Source organism: Carcharhinus amblyrhynchos, chromosome 11, assembly GCF_965287045.1.
Source record: "Carcharhinus amblyrhynchos chromosome 11, sCarAmb.v2.hapA, whole genome shotgun sequence".
NCBI classification, from domain to species: domain Eukaryota; kingdom Metazoa; phylum Chordata; class Chondrichthyes; order Carcharhiniformes; family Carcharhinidae; genus Carcharhinus; species Carcharhinus amblyrhynchos.
Window position 1 is genome coordinate 40039552 of NC_137334.1, and position 25981 is coordinate 40065532.

At 44.2% G+C, this 25981-nt stretch overlaps 1 protein-coding gene across 1 annotated transcript in view; it reads left to right on the plus strand.

Annotated features, from left to right (window-relative positions):
- The window catches only part of LOC145350199 (zinc finger protein 385B-like), a 266767-nt gene that overhangs the window by 34311 nt on the left and 206475 nt on the right, over positions 1 to 25981 (plus strand). Inside the window, exon 2 of the mRNA XM_080199263.1 lies at positions 12483 to 12560. Coding sequence (XP_080055389.1) covers positions 12515 to 12560 — 46 coding nt within the window. The 5' untranslated portion in view covers positions 12483 to 12514. The remainder of the gene's footprint in view (positions 1 to 12482; positions 12561 to 25981) is intronic.

Below are 25981 nucleotides of genomic sequence, written 5' to 3' on the forward strand. Positions count from 1 at the left end.
AACCCTAAAAAAAAATGAATACCCAAAAATAAAGTACTACAGATGCTGGAAATCTGAAATAACAACTGGTAATGCTAGAAATATTCAACAGGCCAGGTGACATCCTTAGATCAAGGATAATTTGCAGGGCAATAACTTTTCATCAGTTCTGGCAAACTCGGTACATTCTTTTTCATTAACGTATAAAGATCTGCCAAACCTCAGGTATTTTTTGGCCTACATTGCGTGTTGTAAACAATGCACAATACAACAGGCCAATGGAGATGCACACCCACACCTTTTGTGGGAGTTTGTTGAGTGCCAATGTTGTCATGTTGTCTGCATTCCAACAGTGTGTGCATTTCAGTAGGTACATCATTGGCTGTAAAGTGCTTTAAAATGTCTAATGGGGACACTTATGACTGTTGAACAGCACTTAAATTATATAGCACCTTTAACATAAAACTTCTAAATGCGTTTCACATGAGCATTTCAAAATAATAACACCAAGCCACATTAGGTCAGATGATTAAAAGCTTGGTCTAAGAGGTAAATTTTAAGAAATGTCTTAAAGAATGAAAGCGAGGCAGAGAGGTATAGGAATTGAATTCCAGAGCTTAGAGGCTAGGCAGCTGAAGCCATGGCCAGCAATCGTGGAGCAATTCTGATTGGGAATGCACAAGAATCCAGAATTAGAAAGAACACAGGCTTGGAGAACTGTGGGGTTTATGGAAATTACAGAGATAGGGATGGGCAAGATTGTGGAGTGATTTGAAAGTCAAAACTTTAAAAGCAAGACATTGCTTAACTAGGAAGTCAGCAAACTTAAGGGATAGGTGAACAGGACTTGCAGTGAGTTAAGACACTGGCAACCAAATTTTATATGATCTCAAGTTTACGGGGGATAGAATTTTGGGAGACCAGCCAGAAATGTGTTGCAGAAATGTACCTGCATCATTAAGATATTTTCTAAGGAGAGGCAGTGGGATTGTGGTATTGTCACTGGACTAGTAATCCAGAAGCCCAGAGTAATACTCTAGAGCCACAGGTTCGAATCCCATTGCAGTAGATGGTGGAAGTTGAATAAAAAGCTAGAATTAGAAGTCCAAATGAAGATCACAAAACCACTGCAGATTGTCATAAAAACCCTTCAGGGTTCACAAATGACCTTTAGGGAAGGAAATCTGGTGTCCTTATCTAGTCTGGCCTACATGTGAATCCAGATCCACAGCAATGTGTTTGATTCTTAGGTGGCCTACTGGCATATTGATTAGCTCTGCTGCTTGACACCACAAGGGATCTATGTTTGATGCTAGCCTTGGGTGACTGTCTGTGTGGAGTTTGCACATTCCCCCAGTGTCTGCATGGGTTTCGTCTGAGTGTTCCCATAGTCCAAAGATGTGCTGTTTAGGTGTATTGCTAAGTTGCCCCTTAGAGTCCAAGGATGTGTACATTAGGTGGATTTACCATGGTAAATACACAGGGTTACATGAATTGGAAATTCTGTATGGGAGGGGGGTTGGGTGATACAGCAGGGAGGCCCATTTAGTAGATGTAAAATGTATGTTATTTTTTGAGATGGGCCTGAATTGGATTGGGAAACTGCAAAGGGAAACTGTGGTGCAAGGGCCTTGATGGGATGCTCTTTTGGAGAGTTGGTGCAGTCCTGATGGGCTGAATGGCCTTTTTGTGCACTGAAGGGACTCTATGGTCCTACTGAGTGCTGTTGGAAATATGATTGGAGACTGGGGTTAACGATATAGAAGGTGGTGTTCTACAGGAACCTATGTTGCACCGTTCCTATTTATTGTAAATGATGTAAAGTTGAGTAATTTTAAAAATTTAATTACAACAATTTGGGCTGGGATTGGCTGGTGAGGACTGGTTATGAAAGACTGTGACCAGGATTTTGAAAATTACAAGGGAAGGTAGGCTAGTAGGATGGGCAGATGCAGTTCTATGTAGGAATAAAATGCAATTCAAGTAAGAATGATGTGAAAAATCTGTGGTTTCAAACTTTAGATTTTTTGAGATGGATCCCAATTGAAATGAAAAACTGCAAAGGGAAACTATGAAAGGAAACTAAGATTAGAAACCAAAACTTCTGGGGAGAGTGAAATTGGTTGACAAAGCCATCAGAGCCACTTTGACCTCAGAAGTGCAGTACAAGCAGGTTGAAGATAGAGGCAAGATCCAGAAGCTGAGAACAGGCAAGAGGGGGCAGAGAATCCAGCAGGCCCAAAATGGCTTTTACAGTGTTGGGATTTCCCACTGAGATTGTCTCCTCCCGCCCCCTCCTCCCAAACATCCACCTATGACATAATGGGATTCCTACCAGGTCGGGAACCCCATTAGCATACATTTTACATCGACTTAACAGGTCTCCCTGCTGTTTTCCCAAAACAGAATTTCCCCCACTAACTGGCGTGACATCACTTCCATTTGCCAGATGGAAACTGGAAATGGAACTCACCAAGGAGTCACTTGTAGACATAGTCCCCAGGATGAAGATCATGCCCAGGCACTGCTCCCTGGCACAGCTGAAGGAGGGGGTTATTTCCCACATCGGTCGTGGGAAGGGGGAACTTGTTTTATTTCTTTTAGGTCAGGGTGCCCTTGAAAAATGGTAGCATAATCTGTCAGGAGACAAGCTTGCTGATTCATTCGGAACCCAGCCCTCCAACGTGATTTTGCGGGTCCCCGCCAACTCTTACTGAGGCTGTATGTGTTACTTGAAGCCCATTGGTAGACCTACACCATCCATACTCTCGTAAGCATAGCTTAGGCTCTGCAGACATGCACCGTCTTCAGTGAAGACCAAGCCTGTGGAGCTCAGGTTGGTTGTGCGTTGCTGTTGGCAATCAGGCTAAATTGTAGAAGAAGAGGAGCTGAAATTCTTTGTGAGGAATACAGAGTTTTGAAGGGCTTTGTGACTGAGATTGATGACATATCTGCTGCATGGACTGCTGAGCCAATCCATCAGATTTGTCTTTGTTGTATTTGCCATTTAGCATGCAATAAATCAACTGCAATTTGCCTGTTGATTCATGTTTCATTTATGTTGATTCTGGGTTTTAGAGTCGTGGTTACCTATTTAGATAGTACTTCGTGTTTGCTTTCTTTGACTCTGAACAGAAACACTTTTGTTGTAAATTATAGAATGTGGTTTGATTCTCCAGGGAATAACTGATGTTGGGTTTTTTTAAAATCATTAGTCTTGACTGAGATCATGACAATGGGAAAAGTGATGCACTTTAAATTATGCATCAGATGGTGAGTCAAAATCTTTGCTTGTAGATGTATCAATCAGTCAAAATGGTCAGAAAAGCAGAAGCTGCTGTAAAAAGGACAAATAGAATTCTGAGTTTCACACCTGAGGTGTAGAATGAAGATGTGCAAACTGATTTTAAGAGTGTACGAGACCTTGAAGCTGCAGTTAGTTAGAGTGTTGCGCACCATTTTGGCAACTCATTGGAGGAAGAAAGTGAATAGGACTATAAAAGGAGCTCTGTGAACTTTCCAGAAATTTGTCAGCCGTGAGGATCTGTGTTCATGAAGAGAGTTGAAGTTGGGAAATTTTCAATGAAGTGAGCAAGGTTGAGAGGTAATCTGAAATAGATGTTAAAGATTATAAATGATCATTATAAGGTAACTGGTGATGGACCATTTCCCTAGGCTGTGATAACTAAAGAGTTAAAATAGATTTGAGATAAAAGAACGACTGTGGATCATGGGTCACAGGTCCCCATTTCTGTAGAGCCAAAATGCACGTTTAAGCCCATCTTTTGATATATAATTTCACCCCCTCTCCCTTTTTTTAGTGAATGAATGCATGTGTATACTTGCATTAGAGGTTGGCCTCAATGTTTTCAGCTCTGAGCTGCATGTTTTGGGTGATACATTAAAATTTGGCACAAGGGATCAAGCAGGTGATTATGGGCTGTCTTGTCAGGATGTGTAGGGGTTTAAAACACTCCCAAATAGGGCAGATCACACATGGCAACTGATGACAGCAATGGGTGCTCCTGAACCAACACTGATGGTTCATTTTTACATACTCAGCATATAAATCGATACCTGTTTTTGGAAGGATTTTTCAAAGCTTCAAAGGTTGATTTAAATATCGTGATGTGTAGTATTAAAAGGTGGGGATCGGGTTGGATAGAGGCAATGGATTTTGTGGTGACCAATTTCTGTGCTGCAAAAATCTGTGATTTGCCTCTGATAAAATCATGTTATTTGTGTTGTAATTTCTGTGTAATTTCTGTGCAACCTATTTTTACCCCTGTCCAGATTACCTGTCAGCTACCCTCCTTTCCTGAAGGTAGCAAATTTTATTCAATATAGTTATATCATTCCAGCTCATGTCCCACCCTGTATGTCATTTGAGGGTCAGAAAAATGCTGGAAAATCTCAGCAGGTCTGACAGTACCTGTAGGGAGAGAGTGGAGTCAGTACACTGGAAACATTGGCTCCACTTCTTCTGCAGATGCTGTCAGACCTGCTGAGATTTTCCAGCATTTTTCAGTTTTTGTTTCAGATTCCAGCATCCACCGTATTTTGTGTTTAAGGGTAACTGATTATGTCTGACTGCTTTTTCTAGCCCTTGGGTGTGAAATTCTGCACTGATTGCAGTGAACACATTGCTGCCCTCACTGAAATTAGTTTCCTCAACACAGATATAGGATCAAACCCACGATTCTTCAACTCTGAGCAAGTCAGTAACAAGGACAGCTTAATTATAGCTCACATTTGCGCAGCATTTAAAAAAAAATCTTTTTATTTTTAAAATCAAAAATTTGGCTGTTCAAACACATGCCTCTAACCAGCTAATTTATCTCTAATTGAGAATTGGATTGCTGATACTTAAAGTAATTGTTTTCCAGAAAACTGTTTCATTTTTGCTGATGGTAGCAATGTGTGAGGAACTAAAAACCATCTAGTTCCACTTCACCACTGTTTGGATTTTCTTAGTAAAAAGTCTGACAACACCAGGTTTTAGTCCAACCGATTTATTTGATAGTAAACTCACAAGCTTTCGAGGGGACTCCCTCTTCGTCAGGTGAATGGAGAGTTCTCACATCATGGATTTTCTTAACCAAGCTGAGTTCTGACGAGAGGCAAGCTCCATAGCTTTTGATTGAAGGAATATAATCTAAACATAATTTCAGCTGGAATAATGGCCAGAGATACAGTTTTGAAATTACACCGCTAATTTCCAAATGGTACGGAACGGCTGCTGTCAGTACCACCTGGAACAAAATGTGTTTGGATGTGGGTGTAAAAAGATGCTTAAAGCATTCCTAGAGACATGTCATCAGTTGGTCCCCCTCCTACTTATGATATAGCTGTGTGGGAACACTAGATTGCGACTGATGGTGGCCACTCCACTAATTGCACAAAAATATACCACACTTATCTAGTATTTTTGACTGTTAATGCAAAAGTATTGTAACTTGATGCCATGACATAGTGTGAGTCATGAGTACATTTTTTCCTGAATAATTCAATCTGGCACATTTATAAATAACCATTTTTCAAGTGTTGGAATCTGGAAGAAAGTTACCAGAAGTCAAAATTTGCCTTTTTTTAGCATATGGGCAACATAGGCTATTGAGTGGGCCACATTATGGCATGAGCACATGGTTGGCACAGTAGTTAGCATTGCTGCCTTAGAGTGCCAGGGACCTGGGTTCGCTTGCTGTCTTGGGTCACTGTCTGTGGAATCTGCACGTTCTATCCGTGCCTGCATGCGTTTTCTCTGGTTGCTCCAGTTTCCTCCCACAGTCTGAAAGATGTGCTGGTTAGGTGCATTGGCTATGCTAAATTTGTCCTTAATGTACCTGAACAGGCGCCAGGGTGTGGTGACTAGGGAATTCTCATGGATACATCATTGCAGTGTTAATGTAAGCCTATTAGAGGCACAAATAAAAGATAAATAAAATATGAAGAGAGTAGTCATTAACTTCAAGTGGTGAAAACAAAATATTTACAGTTGATTGGATTAAGAGGGAACACAGGCAATCAGTGTGTATCTCACTTTATGTGCCCTTGTTTTACCTGCATATCACCCAGTTGTATTGGTAGGAAAAAAACTACATGGACAGAAATTAATGGAGTGTGACAACTCTGCATGCGCAACAGTCAACAAAATGTCTCATGGGCCGCACTCAGAACCCACATGAGCCACCGGGCCCACCACTGATATATACTGATGTGCTGTGTGTATCCAAGATTCCTACTCAGTATCTCTGCATGACGGTATAATTACAGTGAAAAGGATATGATGAGTTTAATCTGTCCCAGTATTCTTAGTGAATCTTTCCCAGTGTTTGAAATTCTGGTTATTTTTGACAACAAGTGAAAGTGGGGTAACTCTATGTCACTGGTTGGATTTGCAGTGCGGAAACCAAAGAACACAATGAAGGAGTGCAAGCTGATTTGGAGAAGAATAGCCTGTTTTGCTAAATTTCCTTGTTTTAATTTGTGAGGAAAATCATTAGATCCCTTGAAAGGATAATTTTTTATAGCAAAGATTGGTTAATATTCTTAATTCCATAACTGGACTTGTATGTGTCAGACAGTGTCTGAAAAATTATACATATCTGTTGGAGAATGTAAAATGGAATGGGGAGTACTGTTCCTGACAAATTCATATATGACACTTTTATTTTGTGTGTGTATTTATAATGATTTATTTCTAATTATTCTTGAAATTCCCAATGTAAAATAGGGACAAAGAATAAAGCATTTTCCGGTTAGATGCATTCAGATCAACAGTGTTTTATTTTTACCATTTCCTTGAACAAATTGGTGTTTCCTATGCGTGAAAGCAGTAAATAATGTCTAAAATTTTATGTGACATACTCACAAAGCAAAAAACAAGACTTAAATCATTTTGAAGAAAATTGCTTTGTGTGTTGTCTCAGGTTGCTCAGTTCTTGCTCCCACAACCCTTCACTTCTTTGGTTTCAACAAAGGAAAATTGCTTTCAATCATCAAACTGATCATGAAGCACAAGACTGCTGGAAATCTGAAATAGAAACACAAAATGCTGGATATACACAGTTGGTCTGGCAGCATTTGTGGAGAGAAAACAGTTAATATTTCAGGCCACTGACCTTTCATCATGACTGGGAAAATTAGAGGGCAATTTTTTTTCAAAAGTTCAAAGACGACGGAAAGGTCTGTGATGGGGAGCAAGACAGGAAAGATTGAATGACAGAGGAGTTGGTCTTACAGGGTCAAAGTGAATGATGCTGGAGCAGAAAAATAAACAAAAGGTCTATCTCTGTTCAGTCTGCATGTAGGACCTGCAATTTCCAATGGCTGTCAGTTTAATTCTCCACCTTGCTCTTGCACTGACATCTCTGTCCTTGATCTGCTGCATTGGGCGGAACTCTCCCTTTCTGCGACTAACACCAGAGATTTACCACCTTGTCCACCACTGATTGGGATGGGTGAGGGTCCAACAATGCGAATCTCCGTTGACCTTGAATGGGAATTTCTGGTCTCACCCTAAGTCCTTGACAGGGTTGAGAACATGGGACTGTTTCCCGCTGTAGCAGCTGTTTGGGGAACATGACAAATCTTATGGCCCTGACCTGATTGATTGCATAACGGGGTGTTTCACACTGTATTCAGTGGTGGGACAGGTCTGGATGGCTTGTAGCTCATCGCCATCTCTGGGTGGCACATTGAAAAGATGCCTAACGTCACTGGGGCTGGAAAGTCCACCTGCAGATGCATCCCTGACCCACTGCTGTTTTGGTCCAGGAAGGGAAGTCAACTTCACTCCTCAGACTGCAAAGCAGTGGCATAAGGATGGAAGAGATGGCTTAATTATGTCCGCAGTTTTGGCGCAGCACTTCAGAGCAACCAGGCTAACATTGCGAGTGTGGTATCTGCAGTGGAGACCTTGGCACAGGGTGTTCACTCCTCAGTGGGAGGATGTTTATTGCATGGTTTAGACCATGAATGCCACAGTTCAGAGCTTGGTACGGGGCATTAAATTGCATGGTGCACTCACTTGTGGGTATCTATGAGTGCCAGTGCCAGAGGAGAATGGGACTTCTAGATCTTACTCAGTTGCCCCTCTATCCCATGGAGAAACCCAGGGGCCCTCAAACACCCACAGGGAGGAGGATCAGCCTACAGGCTTCCATCCAGGAGACCCTAGCCATATCCAGCCCATCTGACTCCACTCTTCCTGTGACTGATATAGCTCCAGCCCTGCACACTGAGGGAGGAGGCACCACCATCCGTGCCTGGGCTGCCCGAAAGCAGGCTGCGCCCCTCCAGGTCTCACCCTCCAGAGAGCACCCCCCAAGGTCATCTCAGGCAACTGCAGGCCTCCTCCATCTTAGCTGTCGATCCGAGCGGCAGGGTTAGGCAGTTATAGAAATTATCACAGCATGGGGAGGGGCGCTGTTCGGCACTTTTACATCTTCCACATTTATGTTAGTAAGTGCACACCTATGAAATATATTGCAAATCACTCGTTGCACCCTCTCTGTGCCTCCCTGCTCTTATTTCATTATTGCATGCCCTGCCATCTGCCACATAAAGGCTGTATGTTCACTAATAGGGAAGGATTTTATGGCCTCGCTCATCCAGAAACTGTAAAATCTTACCCAAGGTTAATAGACCTTCCCATTGTCTGCCTTTCACCAGCTCCTATTCCTGGGGAGGGCGGGATGATAAAACTCCAGCCATGGTGTCTCCATCTCCTGTCTGCCAGGATGTCAGCTGATTGGTTGGCCCCCCTCATATTGATAAGGCAGTAATGTTAATGTCATCTTGATAATGAGGAGCCTGTCCTTTCCCAGTCAAGGCCACCACTCAGCCTATTCATTTGGGTAGGTCTGATCTCAGCGGATAAAGCCCAGTGGCTGGAGTTGTGTGAGAGATGTTCTTCTGGTACCAGTGACACAGATCCTTATCAGCACCCCTAACTGAGGAGGTAATTGCATCACCAAAGATGGCTCTGTCTCTATATCGTTGCCCTGATATTACCCTGATCAGTGGGAATTCACAAGCTGCCTTCAGCCAGACAGGAGTGAGACATTTACAGTAAATATGAGGATCAGTTCTCTGTCTTCACTGCAAGTCATCATTGTCCTCCTGCATGGTATGGACCATGGGCAACTGCAGCCTTCCTATGATCGAAGCAGTATTGGGACTATAGTCACACTGCCACCGCACAGTGAGGAAGGGCCGCTCTCCATGATGGGACCTCACTGCCCTTCCTGGTCATTGTTTAAGCGACCAGCTATCAGGACATCCTGAAGTCTCCTCCTGTGTTGGGTCCTGGCCATTGTCAAGCTGCCTTCCTCTGCCTCATCCAAGGGTCCCTCCTCGGCACTCTCCTCAACATCATCCTCATCAGAGGAGATGTGACATTCATTCATCTCCTCTTCTGCCAGCTCTTTGCCCTTTGCAGTGTCAGGTTAGGTAGAGCGCAGCATACCACAGTGATGTGCAAAACCACCTGGGGGCTATACTGGAGGACTCCACCTAACCAGTCCAGGCATTGGAACCATGACTTCAGGATGCTGATCATCTGCTCCATGAGCGCGCTGATAGCAGCATGAGCCTCATTGTAACAAGTCTGTGCTACACTCTGTGGCCTCTGCACTGGCATCATCAGCCATGTCCTGAGGGAGTACTCATCGTCCCCAAGGAACCAACACTGTTGCTGCTGGGCTTTCTCAAATACCTCTGGTATCTGAGAGCGGACAAAGATGTAACTGTTGTGGATGTTCCTTGGGAACGTGGCACACATTTGCAGGATGTGCTTGGCATTGTCACAGACAATCTGGATATTCAGGGGGTTAAAGCCGTTGTTGTTTATGAAGGGGATACCTTGATGCCATGGCGAAAGAGAGCCACATGCATACAGTCAGTGACTCCTTGCACTTGTGGGAAGCCAGCCATGTGAGTGGACCCCATGGCTCTGACGTCCTGCCTAGCCTGTTGCACTTCAAATTAATATAATTGTGTGCCCTTGCAGAGTGCTTCCATTCCCTCTCTGATACAGTACATCTGTTGGCCCTTTCAGTGGATGCTGAGGGCGAGCCATGGAATTTACAGAATGGGGAGCTCATTGTAGATAGATTTAACTTGAATGCCAACCAGTGGCACAAACATGTATCACAACTGTGTGACTGGGCTTTGCTGACTTGTCCATCAAGGCTAAGGAATGTTAATATACAAGTGGGCTTCTCCAATAGCAGGGTGCGGCTGGAAGTTCCCTGAGAAGGAGTGCGCAGTGTCTACTGACATGGTTGATGCCTTCCATGCCTGGTGGGCACAGGGGTGCCTTTTCGACTCTCTTAATCACATTTTGGTTCAGTGTTTTAAGTGAATTTGTGATTTGCTTTTTGATTTAGCTAGTATCCCTTTAAGGGGCTGTGCCTTTAATTTCTTCCTCTATTTATTTGATTTAGTTTAAATAGCTATTTGATTTATCCAAAATGGACCCCTGTGGCAGGTATGGGTGAGTGCATTGCTGTCAGGTCTCCATGTCAAACTTAACAGGATCAGGTAACACATCAGTGGCAGACCCCATCCATCCAGAGTTATGCCTTCTATGTACGTTATATTGTGGACACCCACCTAACTCAGCTGCCTTGACGTCCTGGCCCAGAGCCAGGGCCCTTCAAGAGTGCAGAGACCCTTCAGCTGTGGATTCCAGTCTCAGAGTGAGATCTGCTAGTGGCTCCATTGCCCTCTCATTGAGAATGTCCTTGCCAACCCCTTGAAGTCATGCCAATATGGCTCCCCATGCTGCCCTGATGCAACTTCCCCTCCCTTCCCCTGGACCCATGACCCTCTTGCCTGGGTCCTCCCACTGGATGCTCCAGTGCCCTCTCTACCGTGGACTCCCTGATGGACTGTGGCAACCTGTGTGCTCACCTCTGAACTGCTGCTTGGATGTGAGGTTATCAGATTCATGATTTTATGAATCTGTTGTAAACTGTGTTGATATGGTGTCACAGGCAAGGTTAGACTAAGCAATGAGGAGGGAGGTTACAGCGGGACTGCCAGCTAATTAGATGTTAATATATTGAAGTGAGGCATCCAACCTTCCTGGACAGGAATCTCATTACATCACTGGGGGTCGGGTAGAATATAAAAGCTCCATCTCTCTGGCGAGACTGGCGTTTTTTGAGTCTCACAATATTTTGTTCCCACGTCACTGCACTCATGGTGAACCAGGCGCAATATCATGACTTGTGATGTAGTTCAGAAGCTGCCCTTGTTTCTAAACAAGAATGAAAGTTAGAATTGATCAAGCCAGGTTCCACTCTGGGATCTGACTTGTCCAGTGTAACATTAGTTGGGATCAAAATACTGGACATCCCAGTCTTATGATGGAGGAAAGATCTTTGATGAAGCAGCTGAAGATGGTTGGGCGAAAGACACTATCCTAAGGAACTCCTGCAGTGATGTCCTGGAGCTGAGATGAGCGAGCTCCAACAACCACAACCATGTCCCTTTCTGTTCAACCAGTGATTTCTGTTTATTCCAGTTTTGCTAGAACTCAATGATGCCATACTGGGTAAAATGTTGCCTTGCTGTCAAGGGCAGACACTCGCGCGTCACCTCAGATTAAGCTTGTTTATCCATGTTTAGATCAAGGCTCTAATGAAGTAAAAAGCTGAGTGACCATGGTGGAACCAAAACTTACTGCATGAGCAAATTATTGCTGTGTAAGTGCTGCTTGATAGCACTGTTGACAACATCTTCAACACTATGCTGATGATGGAGAGTAGTTGATGGGGCGTTAATTGGCTTGGTTGGACTTGGCTTGTTTTGTGTACAGGACGAACCCAGGCAGCTTTCTACATTGTTGGGTAGATGACAGGGTTGTACTGGAACAGCTTGGCTAGGGACGTGGCTAATTATAGAGCACAATTCTCCAGTAATGCTGCCAGAATATTTCAAGCCCCATAGCTTTTGCAGAATTCAGTGCCTTCTGCCTTTTTGATATCACTTGGAACGAATTGAATTGGCTAAAGACCGGTAGCTGTGATATGGGGACCTGTAGAGGAGACCGAGGTGGAACATCCATTTGTCACTTATGATTGAGGGTGGCTCAAGTACTTCAGCCAGAATTATACTGATGTTTGGGGGCTATTCTTGTTGGAAGACTTTTCATGAGCTTTACCAGTTGATGATTGTGTCTGTCCTATCCTGTGTCTGTGACACTTGAACGAGGGCCAGAAAGGCATAGAATTCTCTCACTGGTGCAAGAAAATACATTTTATTCCCATCTGAGGGATTTTTCTGTTTTATCATGGTGCCCTGCTGAGAGATTGGAAGTGCCTTATTAGAGAAAAAAATCTATTTGTTTGTTGCTTGTATTTGAACCTAGCTGTGGAGTAAATCTGTTATATTCTGTTTGTTGCTGAGTGTGTGTCTTGTTTCAGCGAGGTTTTGGATTATTTTTCAGTGATTCTGCTCCCCCACTACCCCCCCCCAAAAAACTCTGGTTACAGATTGCTCCCTGACAGAACTTCTCAATGACAACATGGAAAGGAGGCGGTCAAAAGTCTCAAAGGCTTCAAGATTTTTTGGTGAGTAGTGAAGAAATCTGTACTTTGTGGGTATTTCTGGCCTGAAAGGAAGGCTGAGAAACACATACTCCCTTCCACTTTGCCCCTCCTCGTAGTGCTGACAAAGGCACAGGCTGAGCTCCATCCCCATCTCCACACAGGGCTGCAAGATGAAGGGTTAATGTATCGTGGAATTAATATGTTGACAACCTCCCCCTGCCAATTTTCTTCATGGCTGATGTTTTAGTACTACCATGCAGATGATCCTTTAGCCTATTGATAATAATTGATTCAACCATTTTGACCAATATTCATGCAAGACTCGGTTATGTCTATGCTCGGATTCGTTATGTGACATTCTTTGAAAATGGGTAACATCTTGCCAGTTTGTTTACCTACTGGAATCTCACCAGAGTTTGTGAGCTTAGTTGTGACCATCAATGTATCATGCATCTCAATCCGTGCTTTTTTATAATTCGAGTCATTATGAATGAATTCTGGTCAACCGAGTTACAACCCAAACTAGCCCTCCCTCAATTAGCCATTCACATGACTAGAGGAAGCAGAAAGCACTTCTAACACTGTTAAGCTGTATTTGAAAGCAGACCTTCACCGCTGTTCACACGATATGATACTCATAGAATGAAACACAAAGTTGCTTTTTCTTTTAGTTACTGTAGTAGTCCATCTAATGACTGGGCTGATTTGTGAATATTGCCCAGAAAGAAAAAACAAGCAAACAACTCTGGAGCTACTGGACTACTCGGTTGCCATTAGAAATGAAATACCCAATCCTTTCAGTAATAACCAAATCCTCAATCCCATGTTTTCTTTAACTTGCACTTTGGGATTGCTTTGTGAACTCAACTGATCAAGACCAATTGAAAGTGCAGATCTTTGCATGTTGATACTTCCTATTATAAATTTCACACCTGACATATTTTGGTTTCATTTTGTGTGAAAGGTTTAGGATGTACTGAGGAAATGCAACACATTCCATATTTATATTTAATATTGACACCACTAACATGTCTGGTAGGCCAGATTCAGAACAAATGGGGTTGAGAGATACGTCTGCTATGATTGAAATGGTGGAGCAGACTCGATGGGCCGAATGGCCCAATTTTGCTCCTATATCTAATGCTTTTATGGTCTAAACCTTCTGTTCCGTTAATTTTTAAATGCCACTCATCAGCATTAACTTGCAATCTTGTCAAAAGTTTTACACATCAAAATCATTTACTTGCAGTTCTCTCTGTCATTGCCATTTTACCAGAATGTTCTGGCATTTTCTGCTTCAGGACCAAGTTGCTAGGACTTTGTTGCTTACAATATTAATTTTTTTGCAACAATAAATGTTTCATTTTCTCATAGCAATCCAGGGCAATGTTTTCAAATTATGGCCTGCACTCATCCCATCCCTTTTATGTCAAACATTTGTACCTGGTAGATGGTGAAGTTTCTCATCCTATCTCATCAAGTGCACTGTACTGAAAACCACACCTTGACTTATTGATAGAGGTACTATATTCCATTACATTTTGCATGCCGTTCTAATAATAGTGATGCTGACATGAGCAGTTCGTCAGTGAGGAACTGGAGTAATTTGTTCAAGTCACATCTGGCACATTTAAAATTCAGTTCTAATTTCATTCGATATCACTAGCAGTATATGATTGTACATGTCAGGTGCTTAACTATTTTTAGGTTGGTGCTACCTAAATCAACATAGTTTCACTAGCTTTATCACATATCACCAGACCTTTTCTGAGTCAGTAAAATTGTGTTTCGGACTACTTTTAATTTGAGGAATAGAATGTAGATTATTCATAATGAAAATACTGAGATGTATATCAGGCAGTGATGATTTAGGGTTTAGCAGATTTATAGCTCTCTGGGGATTGGAGGTATGTGTTTGCTGGAGTATCATGTCCAGAAGATGTCAGATTTGACATGATCTTGACATGAGACAATTTCAATTGGGCAGTATTGGGGATGAGTATTTGTTGGCTGTTCAAACACCTGTACTAGAAACTGTCTTGTGCTCAACGTGATATCCTACATCGTCAATAAAAAAAACAGACCTGCTGTATGTCTTGGACATGAGAAACAGTAATTTAGATCAGCTGTTAACAGTTACTGATAGGACTGTACCCATACATCAGGTTTGTCTTGAGTAAACGTTAGAAAGGCAAATGTGAGAATTTATGAAATGATAGATGTTCATTTAATTTGACTTGTAAATTACTTTACAGTAACACATTTGTGGAATCTGGCTATGTACATTTAATCTTATTTTAAAGAAGAGGATGCAGCTAATAAGCAGACAGCTTAAGACCTTCTATGATATAGGAGTGAGCGTTTCTCTGGCATTGGATTTAATAAGGTTCCATTTCATTTTCTTGCTCTGCATATCACACTTTGTAAAGATTCTCTTGTAGAATAGTTAAGCTCACCTTCATTACGTTATCGACTGACAGTTTTTCACTAAAAATGTAATCTAAGATGGACACCAGGTATCAGAATAATGAATTAATCTGCTAAACACAGAGTAGCAGGTATTACCATGAACAGTTCAAGATTCCTGGAAGTTGTCCTTAGATTTTCAGTCTAAATGCTATACTGCCATTAGCCTGCTTTGCTTCAGGGTTATTTCAGATATAAGCAGAGAATTTAGCTGCAATAGTGTGACTGGCTATGTCACATTGTGTGTTGCTTGACAAAGTACTGATCATTGGCTTCCTGAATAAGTGAAGCATCAAAACCAGGTCAGACATGACTGCTGTAGGACATGTCCAAAATGATTTTTAGTTATTTTTTCCAAAATGCTATAAACCTGCAGGTAGAGCGCAATACAATTTCCAAGGTGATTCAGACACCCTGGGTATGATTTTACCACCTCGTTGTGCCTGGCAAACATTTGTAGTGAGCCAGGAAACTAGTGTGTGATGCTAAAACTCCAATTGGCACGTGGTGCCAAACAGTTTGCTATGTTCCTGGTACTTCACTAATGGTGTGAACCACTTCGCACCCAGAAAGGGCACAAAGTCGATTAGCAAATTTGAAGTAGTATTTAAATATGCATAGCCCATTCAAAACCCAGCGCATGGTATTTTCTGGCCTTTGGACACAGCGCCATAATGGTGAGAATCAGTACCAGTCTCCATTACTGTGGACTTGGCGAGTTGGTTGTGCCAGGGGGTTTGGAGGCCATTGATGTCCCCCCGGTGGTGGGGGCTTGGCTGGGCAATGACATTGGACGGTGCCCAACTGGTAGTACCCACCATGCACTGCCCAATATCATTGCCCAGCCACTGCAGGCACCCCTGCAGCACCAGCCGGGCACTGCCAGTGTGCCAAGGGCGGTGCCCAGGGATGGAGCTTGGATGGGGGCCTCAAACGGGGATCTATCTGAGGAGGGGTCATGCAGGGGTGAATTGTGGAGGGAGAGTTTGCCAGTGGTCATGTTAGGGAGTCATTTCAGTGGTCGTTCAGGGGCACCCATTGGGAGGGCCCTGATATCCCGATGCAGGCAACCCATGTTGGGGCCAGGGGCCAGGGGGACGGTGGTGATGGTCAACATGCTGCCATTGAGGGAGCACCCCTGACATCTGTGAGGGGTTGGAGGGATCTCTCAATGCACTGAGAGATCAGGGTTCCCCATGAAAAGCACCCAGCTCTCTGCAGCCAGACTTCCTCCCCCACCCACCCGAGATGCCTAACCCAGCGCACAACTCACCACTTTCCAAAACAGTGACCAGGAAGATGTCACCACACAGAGCAGCCCCACAATTTACAGAGGGAGAGTTAGGGTGGCTGTGAGATGCCATGAAGGAGGCATGGCCCCCCCCCCAGGATGGTCAGCATCCCAGGATTCAGGCTGGCAATGCCACCTACTGGCACAGAGTACCAGCCCCCAGTGCAGAAAGAAAATTCATGACCTCATTCAGGCAGCAAGGCTGAGTGCCCATCCAGTCCTGGCACCAGTCCAGTCTGTCCATGTCGACCCACCCCATGGCCTTAGAGCACCCAATCCCCCAACCCTTTCAACAAACTCCTCCGGCAACCCCATTGCAACTCCTACCCGCGAAGGCACGGTCCCGACAAACCCAATCGCCCCCACCCCCAACACCCTATGCCCTTCATCCATCAGGCTTTCAATTCCCCCTTCTGTCCCCACAGGAGGAGATAGCCCATAATTACTTGGAACAGGGGCCGGAGGTGGGGTCCCTGAGCTGAGAATCCTCACCACAGTCGAGGAGCGAGCTCTCGACATTTTGGGGGAGGCCAAGGACAGAGCTGTGACTGACAGCCAGGCTGGGGTATGCCACAGAATTGAGGAGCCACAAAACCTTCATTAATAAGACCTATCTCAATAAGTTGCAATCTGTGATACATGCTCCTCTTTTGCACTTAGCCATGTATCTTGTTTTGCAGGAGGCAACCCTGATGAGGCCAGGCTCTCACTCCCCTCCTCCCAGTGCTCCCATTGTCCCTACGATGACCCCAGTTAACACCATGGTGGAAGGCTCCAACGGCACCTCTGAGGAAAGCACCCAACAATCAACACAGGTATCACATGTACTATTCCCCCGTCGCAGATATGGTCATGTGGGACAAGTTAGCGGTGAGGTTTCTGGGGCACGTTCTGGTGAGCACCACGCAGCTGTAGATACACACCTGGTGGAGGTGGGAATGTCTAAGTGTTCAGGCAGGCAGAGGTCTCCTGTTGCCAAGGAGGCAGCTGGCCCCCACCCAGATGTAGGGCAGCTGGGACCAGTTCTCCCAAACCTGCTGGAGATGCAGAGCAGAGCTGGGGTTTGAAGAGGGACTGGCAGCAACATTCCAGCAATTACAAGGCTGCTTGGAGAAGTCACACAGCCTTCGTTCACAGGAGATGGTCCTGGCATGGCATGATACTCAGGCCAACACTGTAAGGCTGGTGACCGCAGTGGAGAGCCTGAAACAGGAAATGGTCCGAGGCATGGCCAAGTGTCAAAGGATCATGGCTGAGAGCCTTGGGTGCACGCTGGTGACTGAGGGCCATGACTGCGAGGTTTGAGAGCTTGGTTCAGTCATAGCAGGCACTTGCTAAGGGGATCTAGATGTTGACCCAGATTCAGAGGGCTGTTGCTGGGAGTTTGCACACCACGAGGCAAAAGCAGTTGGGCTCCTGGGACTGGCAAAGCCAGGTGATGCTGAGGCCTCTCGAGCTCACTGCTGCTGCCCCGCTGTCCCGTGAGTGTCTCAGGTCCACAGGCATCTTGAGGGTGGAGGAGGGACTGGAGCCCATGCCAAGGCCTTCCACACTGGAAACCCCTGCTGTCCCCAGCCTTCTGAATCCCTCCTTTCTGACACCAGTGCATCTCATGGGCAGTGGGATGAGCAGAGTGGCATGGCTACATCTGTGACACCCAAAAATCAGCCAGGGCCCTCCAGGTCCTGGCTCCCCAGGGGAAGTCCACCAAGGGCATCACAGGCATGGAACACAGCTGATTGCCTCATTTGATGTGTATCCGGGGGTACCTAGACATAGTGGTAGAACATGCAAGGTTAAGAAGTTGTACAGTCATCAAGAGGGCATGAAGGAAGGTATCTTTTTTGGCCAACTAAATCAAATAGACTGAGGGACAAAGCAAAAGGGGCAGTCCCTTAAAAAGAGTGGGAACCATCCAGAGCAAAATAAACCAAAGTGTAAAGGAAACTTAAAACATCAAATCAGAATGTGAGTAAAAGGGTTGATAATACACCCCAACTCCTGCGGGGCCCAACAGGCATGGAAGGCCTTGATAATGCCCATAGACCCTCTATGCTCCCTCTCCAGGGTCACCAGGCTGTGAATATAAAACCACGGTAGAAGGGCAGACAATCGGGCTGGATGGCCCCCTCATTCACCCATTGCCTGGACCAGGAACAGGTTCACAAGGAGGTCCTCCGCCTTTCCAGCCCCCCTATTGTGTGCCTATAAATCAGGAGTGTAGGACTGAAGTGTAAACAAAGCACCAATAAAAAGTTTTTGAGGTACCTGAAAAGGGAGTGCAGCCTAAGATAGTGAACAGAAAAGTGGTTCATGGACTCCACAAAACCACAAAAAGGGCAGGTTTCTTGGGAGCCCGTGAACTGTTACAGTTGCATGGAACAGCTGCATCCACCCCCCACCCCAAGTCCCCAATGTGACACGAGTGAAGGCACGTGCTAGTTAGGGTATTGTTAATTGCCACTTAGAAAAATCACTATTAAATGTAATTTCACCCACAGCTGTGGCTAATCTGTCTGTGATCCACCTCTCACAGGGATGACTGCACCCCAGTCGCATTGAGGCTCAGAACGTTGTTCTGCATGAGAGAGGCCCTTTGGCCCATTTGAGTATGTGATCTGCAGTTCCTAGCACCTGTGCCAGACCCCTGACTGCTGTGGCCCAAGCACAATCCCAGCAGGTGGGGCCCCATAGGCCCACAGTGACAGACAGCTTGGCATGGCATGGTATCCTCATCACCCAGCAGATCCTACAACCACGTCATACGCCCACTGTTCCTCCTCCAGGATGTCTCCCTCTTCTGGCACCAGGTTGTGGAGCATACAGTACGCCATGATGATGCAGAAGACCCTCAAAAGGCTGTACTGGAGGGCACTGCCACAGCAGTCCAGGCAGCAGAATTGCATTTTCAGTAGCCTGATGCACCGCTCAACATTGGACCAAGTGGCAGCTTGGGCCTCATTGTAGTGGGTCTCTACCTCGGTCTGAGGCCTCCATACTGGCATCATCAGCCATGACTGTCGTGGGTAGCTCTTGTCCCCATGAGCCGTCTCGGCAGCCTGGGCTGGTCCTTGAAGACACCGGGATGTCAGAACTCTGTAAGGTGTACTTATTGTGCATCGGTGTGCACACACCTCCATGATGTTCAGCAGGTGGTCACTAACTGTCTGCACATTCAGGGATTGGAACCTCTTCCTGTTTATAAAGGGCTCCTTGATTGTATGGGGCCCACAGGGCGACATATGTCCTATCTATATCCCCCTTGCACATGGGACGTTCCAGTGATGGTGGCAAAACCTGTAGCCTGGGCTTCCTGTTGGGCCTGCCCAGACATACAGGGCATCTGTCACCTTGTGTACAGAGGACTGAAGGTGTGACAGAGGTCACCACAAGAGGCCTGAAAGGACCTGGTGACATAGAAGTTGAGGGCTGCTGTAACCTTCACTGCCACTGGGAGTGGGTGTGCTCCTGCCCCCATGAGGTGAAAGTCTGCAAGGACCTGGCACAAGTGCCACACTGTCTCCTCACTGAGCTGGAACCTGTGCCCCCACAGCTGGCATCCAGCAGCCCATCAAAAGCCATGCAGTTGCTGTATAGATGGAATATTCATCTTCAACGTCCTCTGGCCCTCCCCTTGGGCTGAAGGGCGGCTGCATCCTGCCCCCGACTTGGTATGAAAGAGAGAGATAGAGTCAGTGAGGTTATCCAATCTGGGCCCTCGCTCCCTTCCAGCCAGGAGTGTCCCCATGAGTCTGGATGCTGGCAACCCAACAATATCTCTGGTGTCATGCGCTATCTCAGTGTGCTGCTGACTATTGTTGCATCATCACTATGGCGGGCATGGGGGCATACAGGTATCTGTGAGAGGCAGCCCCATTGGGAAGTCTTGTATCATAGACATGAGTGCACCCACCTGTATCTCTGGTGCAGCCGTTCACACAGATGGTGGAGAACTATCCTTGTGACAATCATGAGATGGGCTCCCATCGAGGGCAGCATTGCAGAGTCCATGCAGTGTGAGGAGCCGTGCTAACACCTGCAGAGCTCCCTTGATTGGGGCGACAGCTGTCAAGCCTGGTTCTTAACACTGTTAGTGGGGCCTGTGTTAGAATGTCTGCAATCAGCCACAGAGTGTGTTCAGCAGACCAATGCAAGGTAACCAAGGGTGGCATAGTAGTTAACACTGCTGCCTCAGCACCGGGGATTCAAGTTCGATTCCCGGCTTGGATCACTGTGGAATCCATGTGGAGTTTGACATATTCTTCCTGTGTCTGCGTATGTTTCCTCCCACAGTCCAAAGCTGTGCGGGTTGGGTGGATTGGCCATGCTAAATTGCTTCAGTGTCAGGACAACCAGCTAGGGTAAATGCATGGGGTTATGGGAATAGAGCCAGGTGGGATTGTGGTTAATGCAGACTTATTGGGCTGAATGGCCACCTCCTGCACTGTAGGATTAAAAGATCATAGTGACAACAGTGGAGTTGGGAGTCGAAACTCATAATCAATGTCCAGAGGGTCATTCAGCGGCATGCAACACAAGTGCTAAGCCAGCGGAGACGCCCAACCTGAGGACCCATATGTTTGCATGAGCTCCCCCAGACCTACCCATGTAAGCACCCCCATGGCAGTCGCTGAGACTCCCCACCACTGCACCCGGAGTTTAGTGCTTGGTGGTACTCAGCACCTCATTCCCCTTCAATGTGCCCGACCTAGGCTTGTATCGAACAGTAGTGATTCATGCTGGTGTGATGTCACGCTGGAATGGTGGGAAACATTCGGGGGGCGGGGGGGTAGTGGGTAATGATAACATGCCAAGTGTGCTAATGATACTGAAATCTGTTCAAATTCATGCTAATAGGATTCACGCCCAAATACTGTTTGCACTGTAAAAAAAGGGATGGGAAGATGGCAAATCGTTTGGTGCTGGGCATCAATCTGATTTTTAGCTTCTCGTGCTATCTTCCCAGCTTGCCAAGTTGATTGAATGGCATGGACAGTTGGTTAGATCGTGCTCTTAGTTTTTCTTTGAGAAAATTCTGCCTTCTATTTTTGTACCCAATTTTGTATTGAATCTTGTCCTCTTATTGTTTAACATTTGAATGCTGTCGTTTAACTTGCTAATAGGCTTTGGTTATGGGTAATTGGATTTTATAAGTTAAATTAAACTATCCTGTAAAAAGTTAAATTAATTAAGAACTCTAGGATCTGCAGTGGAAAATTTTAGGTTGCATCCTCCTGCTGTGCTCAGCAGGAAAATAAACAAACGAGTGAAAACTGCAAACTTTGACTTTCATTTTGCTCCGTAGCACTTTATATTCAATTGCACTTTGTGTGGGATGGCTCAAATCAGCATTTACATATTTCTGATGACATAAGTTGCATTGGTAACAAATTTGCAGAGAATCACTAAAATTAGTTGGAAGCTATCATTAAATCCTGACATTCCAGACAGTCCAAATGAAAATTGCAAGCTGCACTGCAGAACAAAAATATGAATAAATATAGTGTTAGTTTGTTAAAACCCGCTCATTACTAAATATTACTGAGTTATCGTTGAGTTTCTGAAGCATAACTTGAGAGAATTATGTTTCATGTTATTGCATAGCAACTAAACAATAATCAGTATAAATAACGAATAATATTTTAACTCAAGAGCCACAGTGCTTTTTTAATTCAGTGATGACTAAAAATCAGCTGCTTAGCTAACCCTTTAATTAGTTGTTCTGTCCTACAATGATTTACTGCTTTGCTGCCATGCATTAAAGTGATGTATGAGTTGATGAGTTTAGGATCTGGAATGGGTTCATATCTGAAGTTGCTTAATGGTGTTTTTATTGCAGGATTATTATATGAGACAGAACTATTCCATTAACTGGAACATGAAATATATTTACAGTAAAGGTGTTATATAAATGCAAGTTAATGTTTCACTAAGCTGTTGATTTTAATTTATTAAGATAAGGACTGAGGGTATGTGTAGCTTTTTTTTGCAACCAGAATAATCTCTCTCAACATTTGCTCAGCCCTAATTAAAGTTTGCAATATAATGTTTAAATATCATCCAGAATGCAAATTAAAATGTTTTAATAAAAATTCCCTTTACAATTTTGTACTTGGAAGAAATTGGAGTGTTGGAAATTTGAAAGTTGGCCCAGTTTCAAAAATTCACAGACCTCCTTAATGTATGAAATTTTTCTTGCAATCTGAAAGATGCTTCGGGCAGCAATCCAGAAGAAACTGGGGTACATAACAGAAATAAATTGGCTCTACACCTTATCCCTGTGGAGTTTAACAAATGACTGCAGTGGCAAGGACGATGCGGTTTGCGAAGGTCAGCTGGTGCCTATCAATAATTAGCACCAAGGGCAGATTTGAAAGGAGCGAAAAGTGAAACATCTGAGTTTGGCAATTCATCATTCTTCAGAGCTGCAGTACGTTTTTAGCAATTGAGTATCATGCCTGAAAGAAATTGATTTTTTTCATACTGCGTTAAAGACCAGGTGGTCCCAGAATTCATTACTTGGGTGGGGCTTACAATTACAAGTTGACCCCAACATTCCTGGCCTTTGGGTGGGTAAATGATGTCCATGACTTCTACTCTTGCTAACCAGCTGCTTCTGTTAGGGAGTGGTAGCATGTGGATATTGGATTTGTGATTTATTCTTATGTATCTGCCTACTCGCAGTCAAGTTGTCATAGAATTGACAGGGTAGACTTCACCGATTCAAGACCAATAAGCTTGGTGGCAGCCCAATTAAGTAAATTTTGGTGAGCTGCTGGTCATATTTCTGTTTGCACCAGAATCAACACCTTGGGGTGTTGATTTGATTTATTATAGTCTTGTATTGGTTTACAGTGAAAAGTATTGTTTCTTGCGTGCTATACAGACAAAGCATACTGATCATAGAGAAGGAAAAGAGACGGTGCAGAATGTAATGTTACAGTCATAGTTAGGGTGTCGAGAAAGATCACCTTAATGCAAGGTAAGTCCATTCAAAAGCCTGATGGTAGCAGGGAAGAAGCTGTTCTTGAGTCAGTTGGTATGTGTCCTCAGACTTTTGTATATTTTTCCCAATGGAAGAAGGTGGGAGAGAGTATGTCAAGGCTATGTGGGGATGCTCGAGAGCCTGGAGCTTGTAGCAAATGGAGAGAAGGTCCATGTACTTGGATGAGTTTTTACCTTCCATTTCAAACTTTGCAGCTCTAAAATCAATCTTTCCTTTATTCCTTTAAAGAGAAGTTCCTTTTACAATGAGTGCCTGCTTTTCAAGTTGAAGCAATATAGGCATTGGGAACACTGACCTTTGATAATTACAGGAAAATGTCAGTGTCCAGCAATTTTATGCAGCTGCTTATTTAGATCTATCCAGTGGACATTATCACTTCCAGCACAGGGATGACAGTTGGCAGAACTTTGCTGTCATCTGCCCCAGGTCAGCTTGGTATTGAATGGAAAACCCACAGAATGGCAGGACTTCACTGTCTAGGATTCCATCACTTGCAGGACTCTCTTCCATCAGTCCCCATCTTATGTAGAAATTCAGCATCAAAAATATTGTTGAACACAAAACAAGCTAATTGTATCTGGAGTTGAGCAATGACAATTGCAGCATTGAAACATTTTCTATCAAGATGTAATTTAAAAGCTGGAGTTTTAGATTCTGTTTGGTTGAGCTGTATTTACTGAGCAGTATTTAAATCAAAACACATTTCAATGCTTCATTCTCCATCTGAACAATAAAACAAATCGCTGGGAAATATTCATTTGTGGATTATAAAAACAGTAGAATTTCCTGGTCACTTTTTTTAGACTGATGTTCATGTGAACTTTGTATTTAATATTTAATATTAATTGTTACCTTAATGAGTGCACAATTACAACTTTCAGTTGCATTGCGTAAAAATGTTGACATAAATCGATGTCACTGGTGCTGAAAAATTCTAAAGCAGTGTATGCTAAATGTCTTCATTCAGCATTTCTGCCCAATTAGAATCCCTACAGTGCAGAAAGAGGCCATTTGGCCCATCAAGCCTACACCCACAAAATCCCACCCAGGCCCTATCCCTGTAACCCCACATATTTAGCCTGCTAATCTCCAAGACTAAGGGCAATTTACCAATCAACGTAACCTACACATCTTTAGACTGTGGGAGGAAACCCACACAGATACAGGGAGAGTGTGCAAATTCCACACAGATAGTCACCCGAGGCTGTAATTGAACCTGGGTGAAACCGCTGTGCCACCACACTTCCCACAATTAAAATTGTTTAATTTTATATTGTCTTCGGTTGAGCCTATATCGTCATTCCTATTAAATTCCTTAACTTGGCAACGTAAGATCTTACAGTTGGCATGTTAGCTGTAGATTGCGTAGTTAATAGCGACTGCATTTCAAAAGTAATGCATTCCTTTGTTGCTGAACAACATCAACAGCTCTGAGGCACTACACAGCAGTGTTACATGGATTGGAGAGGTGGTCTTTGATGGAGAACATATCGAATCTGAAGCACTAGCTGGAGGTCAAATGTGGTGTCAGTTTCGTGAAGTAACTTGTCAACCTGAGGTGATGGACAAGGCAATGGCTGCAAGAAGTGGCAAAAGTCAAAATTCTTGTCAGGGTTGAAGTCAGTGATTTTGAGTTTTATCGTTGCTTATCTGGCTGCATTGCCTCTTTCAATATCGACATGCTGTCCAATTTACCTACAGTTTTTAACCCACTCTCAATTGTGTCATCACCATTTCACTCTCAAATGATTTGTGGCTGCAGAAAGCATTCATCCAAAAACGCTAACTATGGCGTTGCTACTACCGGACTTTACCCAAATAGCCAATTCAATATTTTTAACCCCACCTCTGTCCTTGATGTCACCTTGCTTGTCTGAACTGATGAACAAAAAAATTACTTCACGTATATATCGGGAAGACAGAAGCCATTGTCTTTAGCTTCTATCATAAACCGCATTCCCCAGCCACCAATTCTATTCCCCTCTCTGGTCAGTGTGTGAGGGTGAACAGAACTATTCACAATCACGACACCCGAGTGAATCCTGAGCTAAGCTCCTGACTCCACATCCGCTCAAACACTAAAGACCACCTACTACCACCACTGTCAATGATTCGTCTCCATCTGCAGCTGAAATCCTTTTCATGCACTTGTTAGTTCCAGACTTGATTATTCAAATATTCCCATGGTCAGCTTCACATCCTCCACCCTCAGTGTAAATTTGAGCACATCCAAAACTCTGGTGCCTGTGTCCTAACCAGATCCCATTGACCCATCATATATACATTGGCGTCCAGTGTCCTTGAGGGCTTACAGCTCAAAGAAAAGAAGCATGTGATTTAATTTTATTTGAACTATAAATTAACATTTATAGCTTTTTAAAATAATAATGTGAATTGCAACAAGTTTGATGTCTGCTATCAATTTGAAGACATTGACTCTACCTGGAGCATTGCGATCTGATTAGGGATATGCAACATGGCTTTGTTCAGGGGAGGTCTTGCCTTACGAATCTGGTAGAATTTTTTGAGGAGGTGGCAAAAACGGTTGTCGATGGGCGAGCCGTTGATGTCATCTATATGGAGTTCAGTAAGGCATTTGACAAAGTCCCTCACGGTAGGCTGGTAGAAAAGGTTAAGGCACATGGGATACAGGGACAGATATCTAGATGGGTTGCAAAC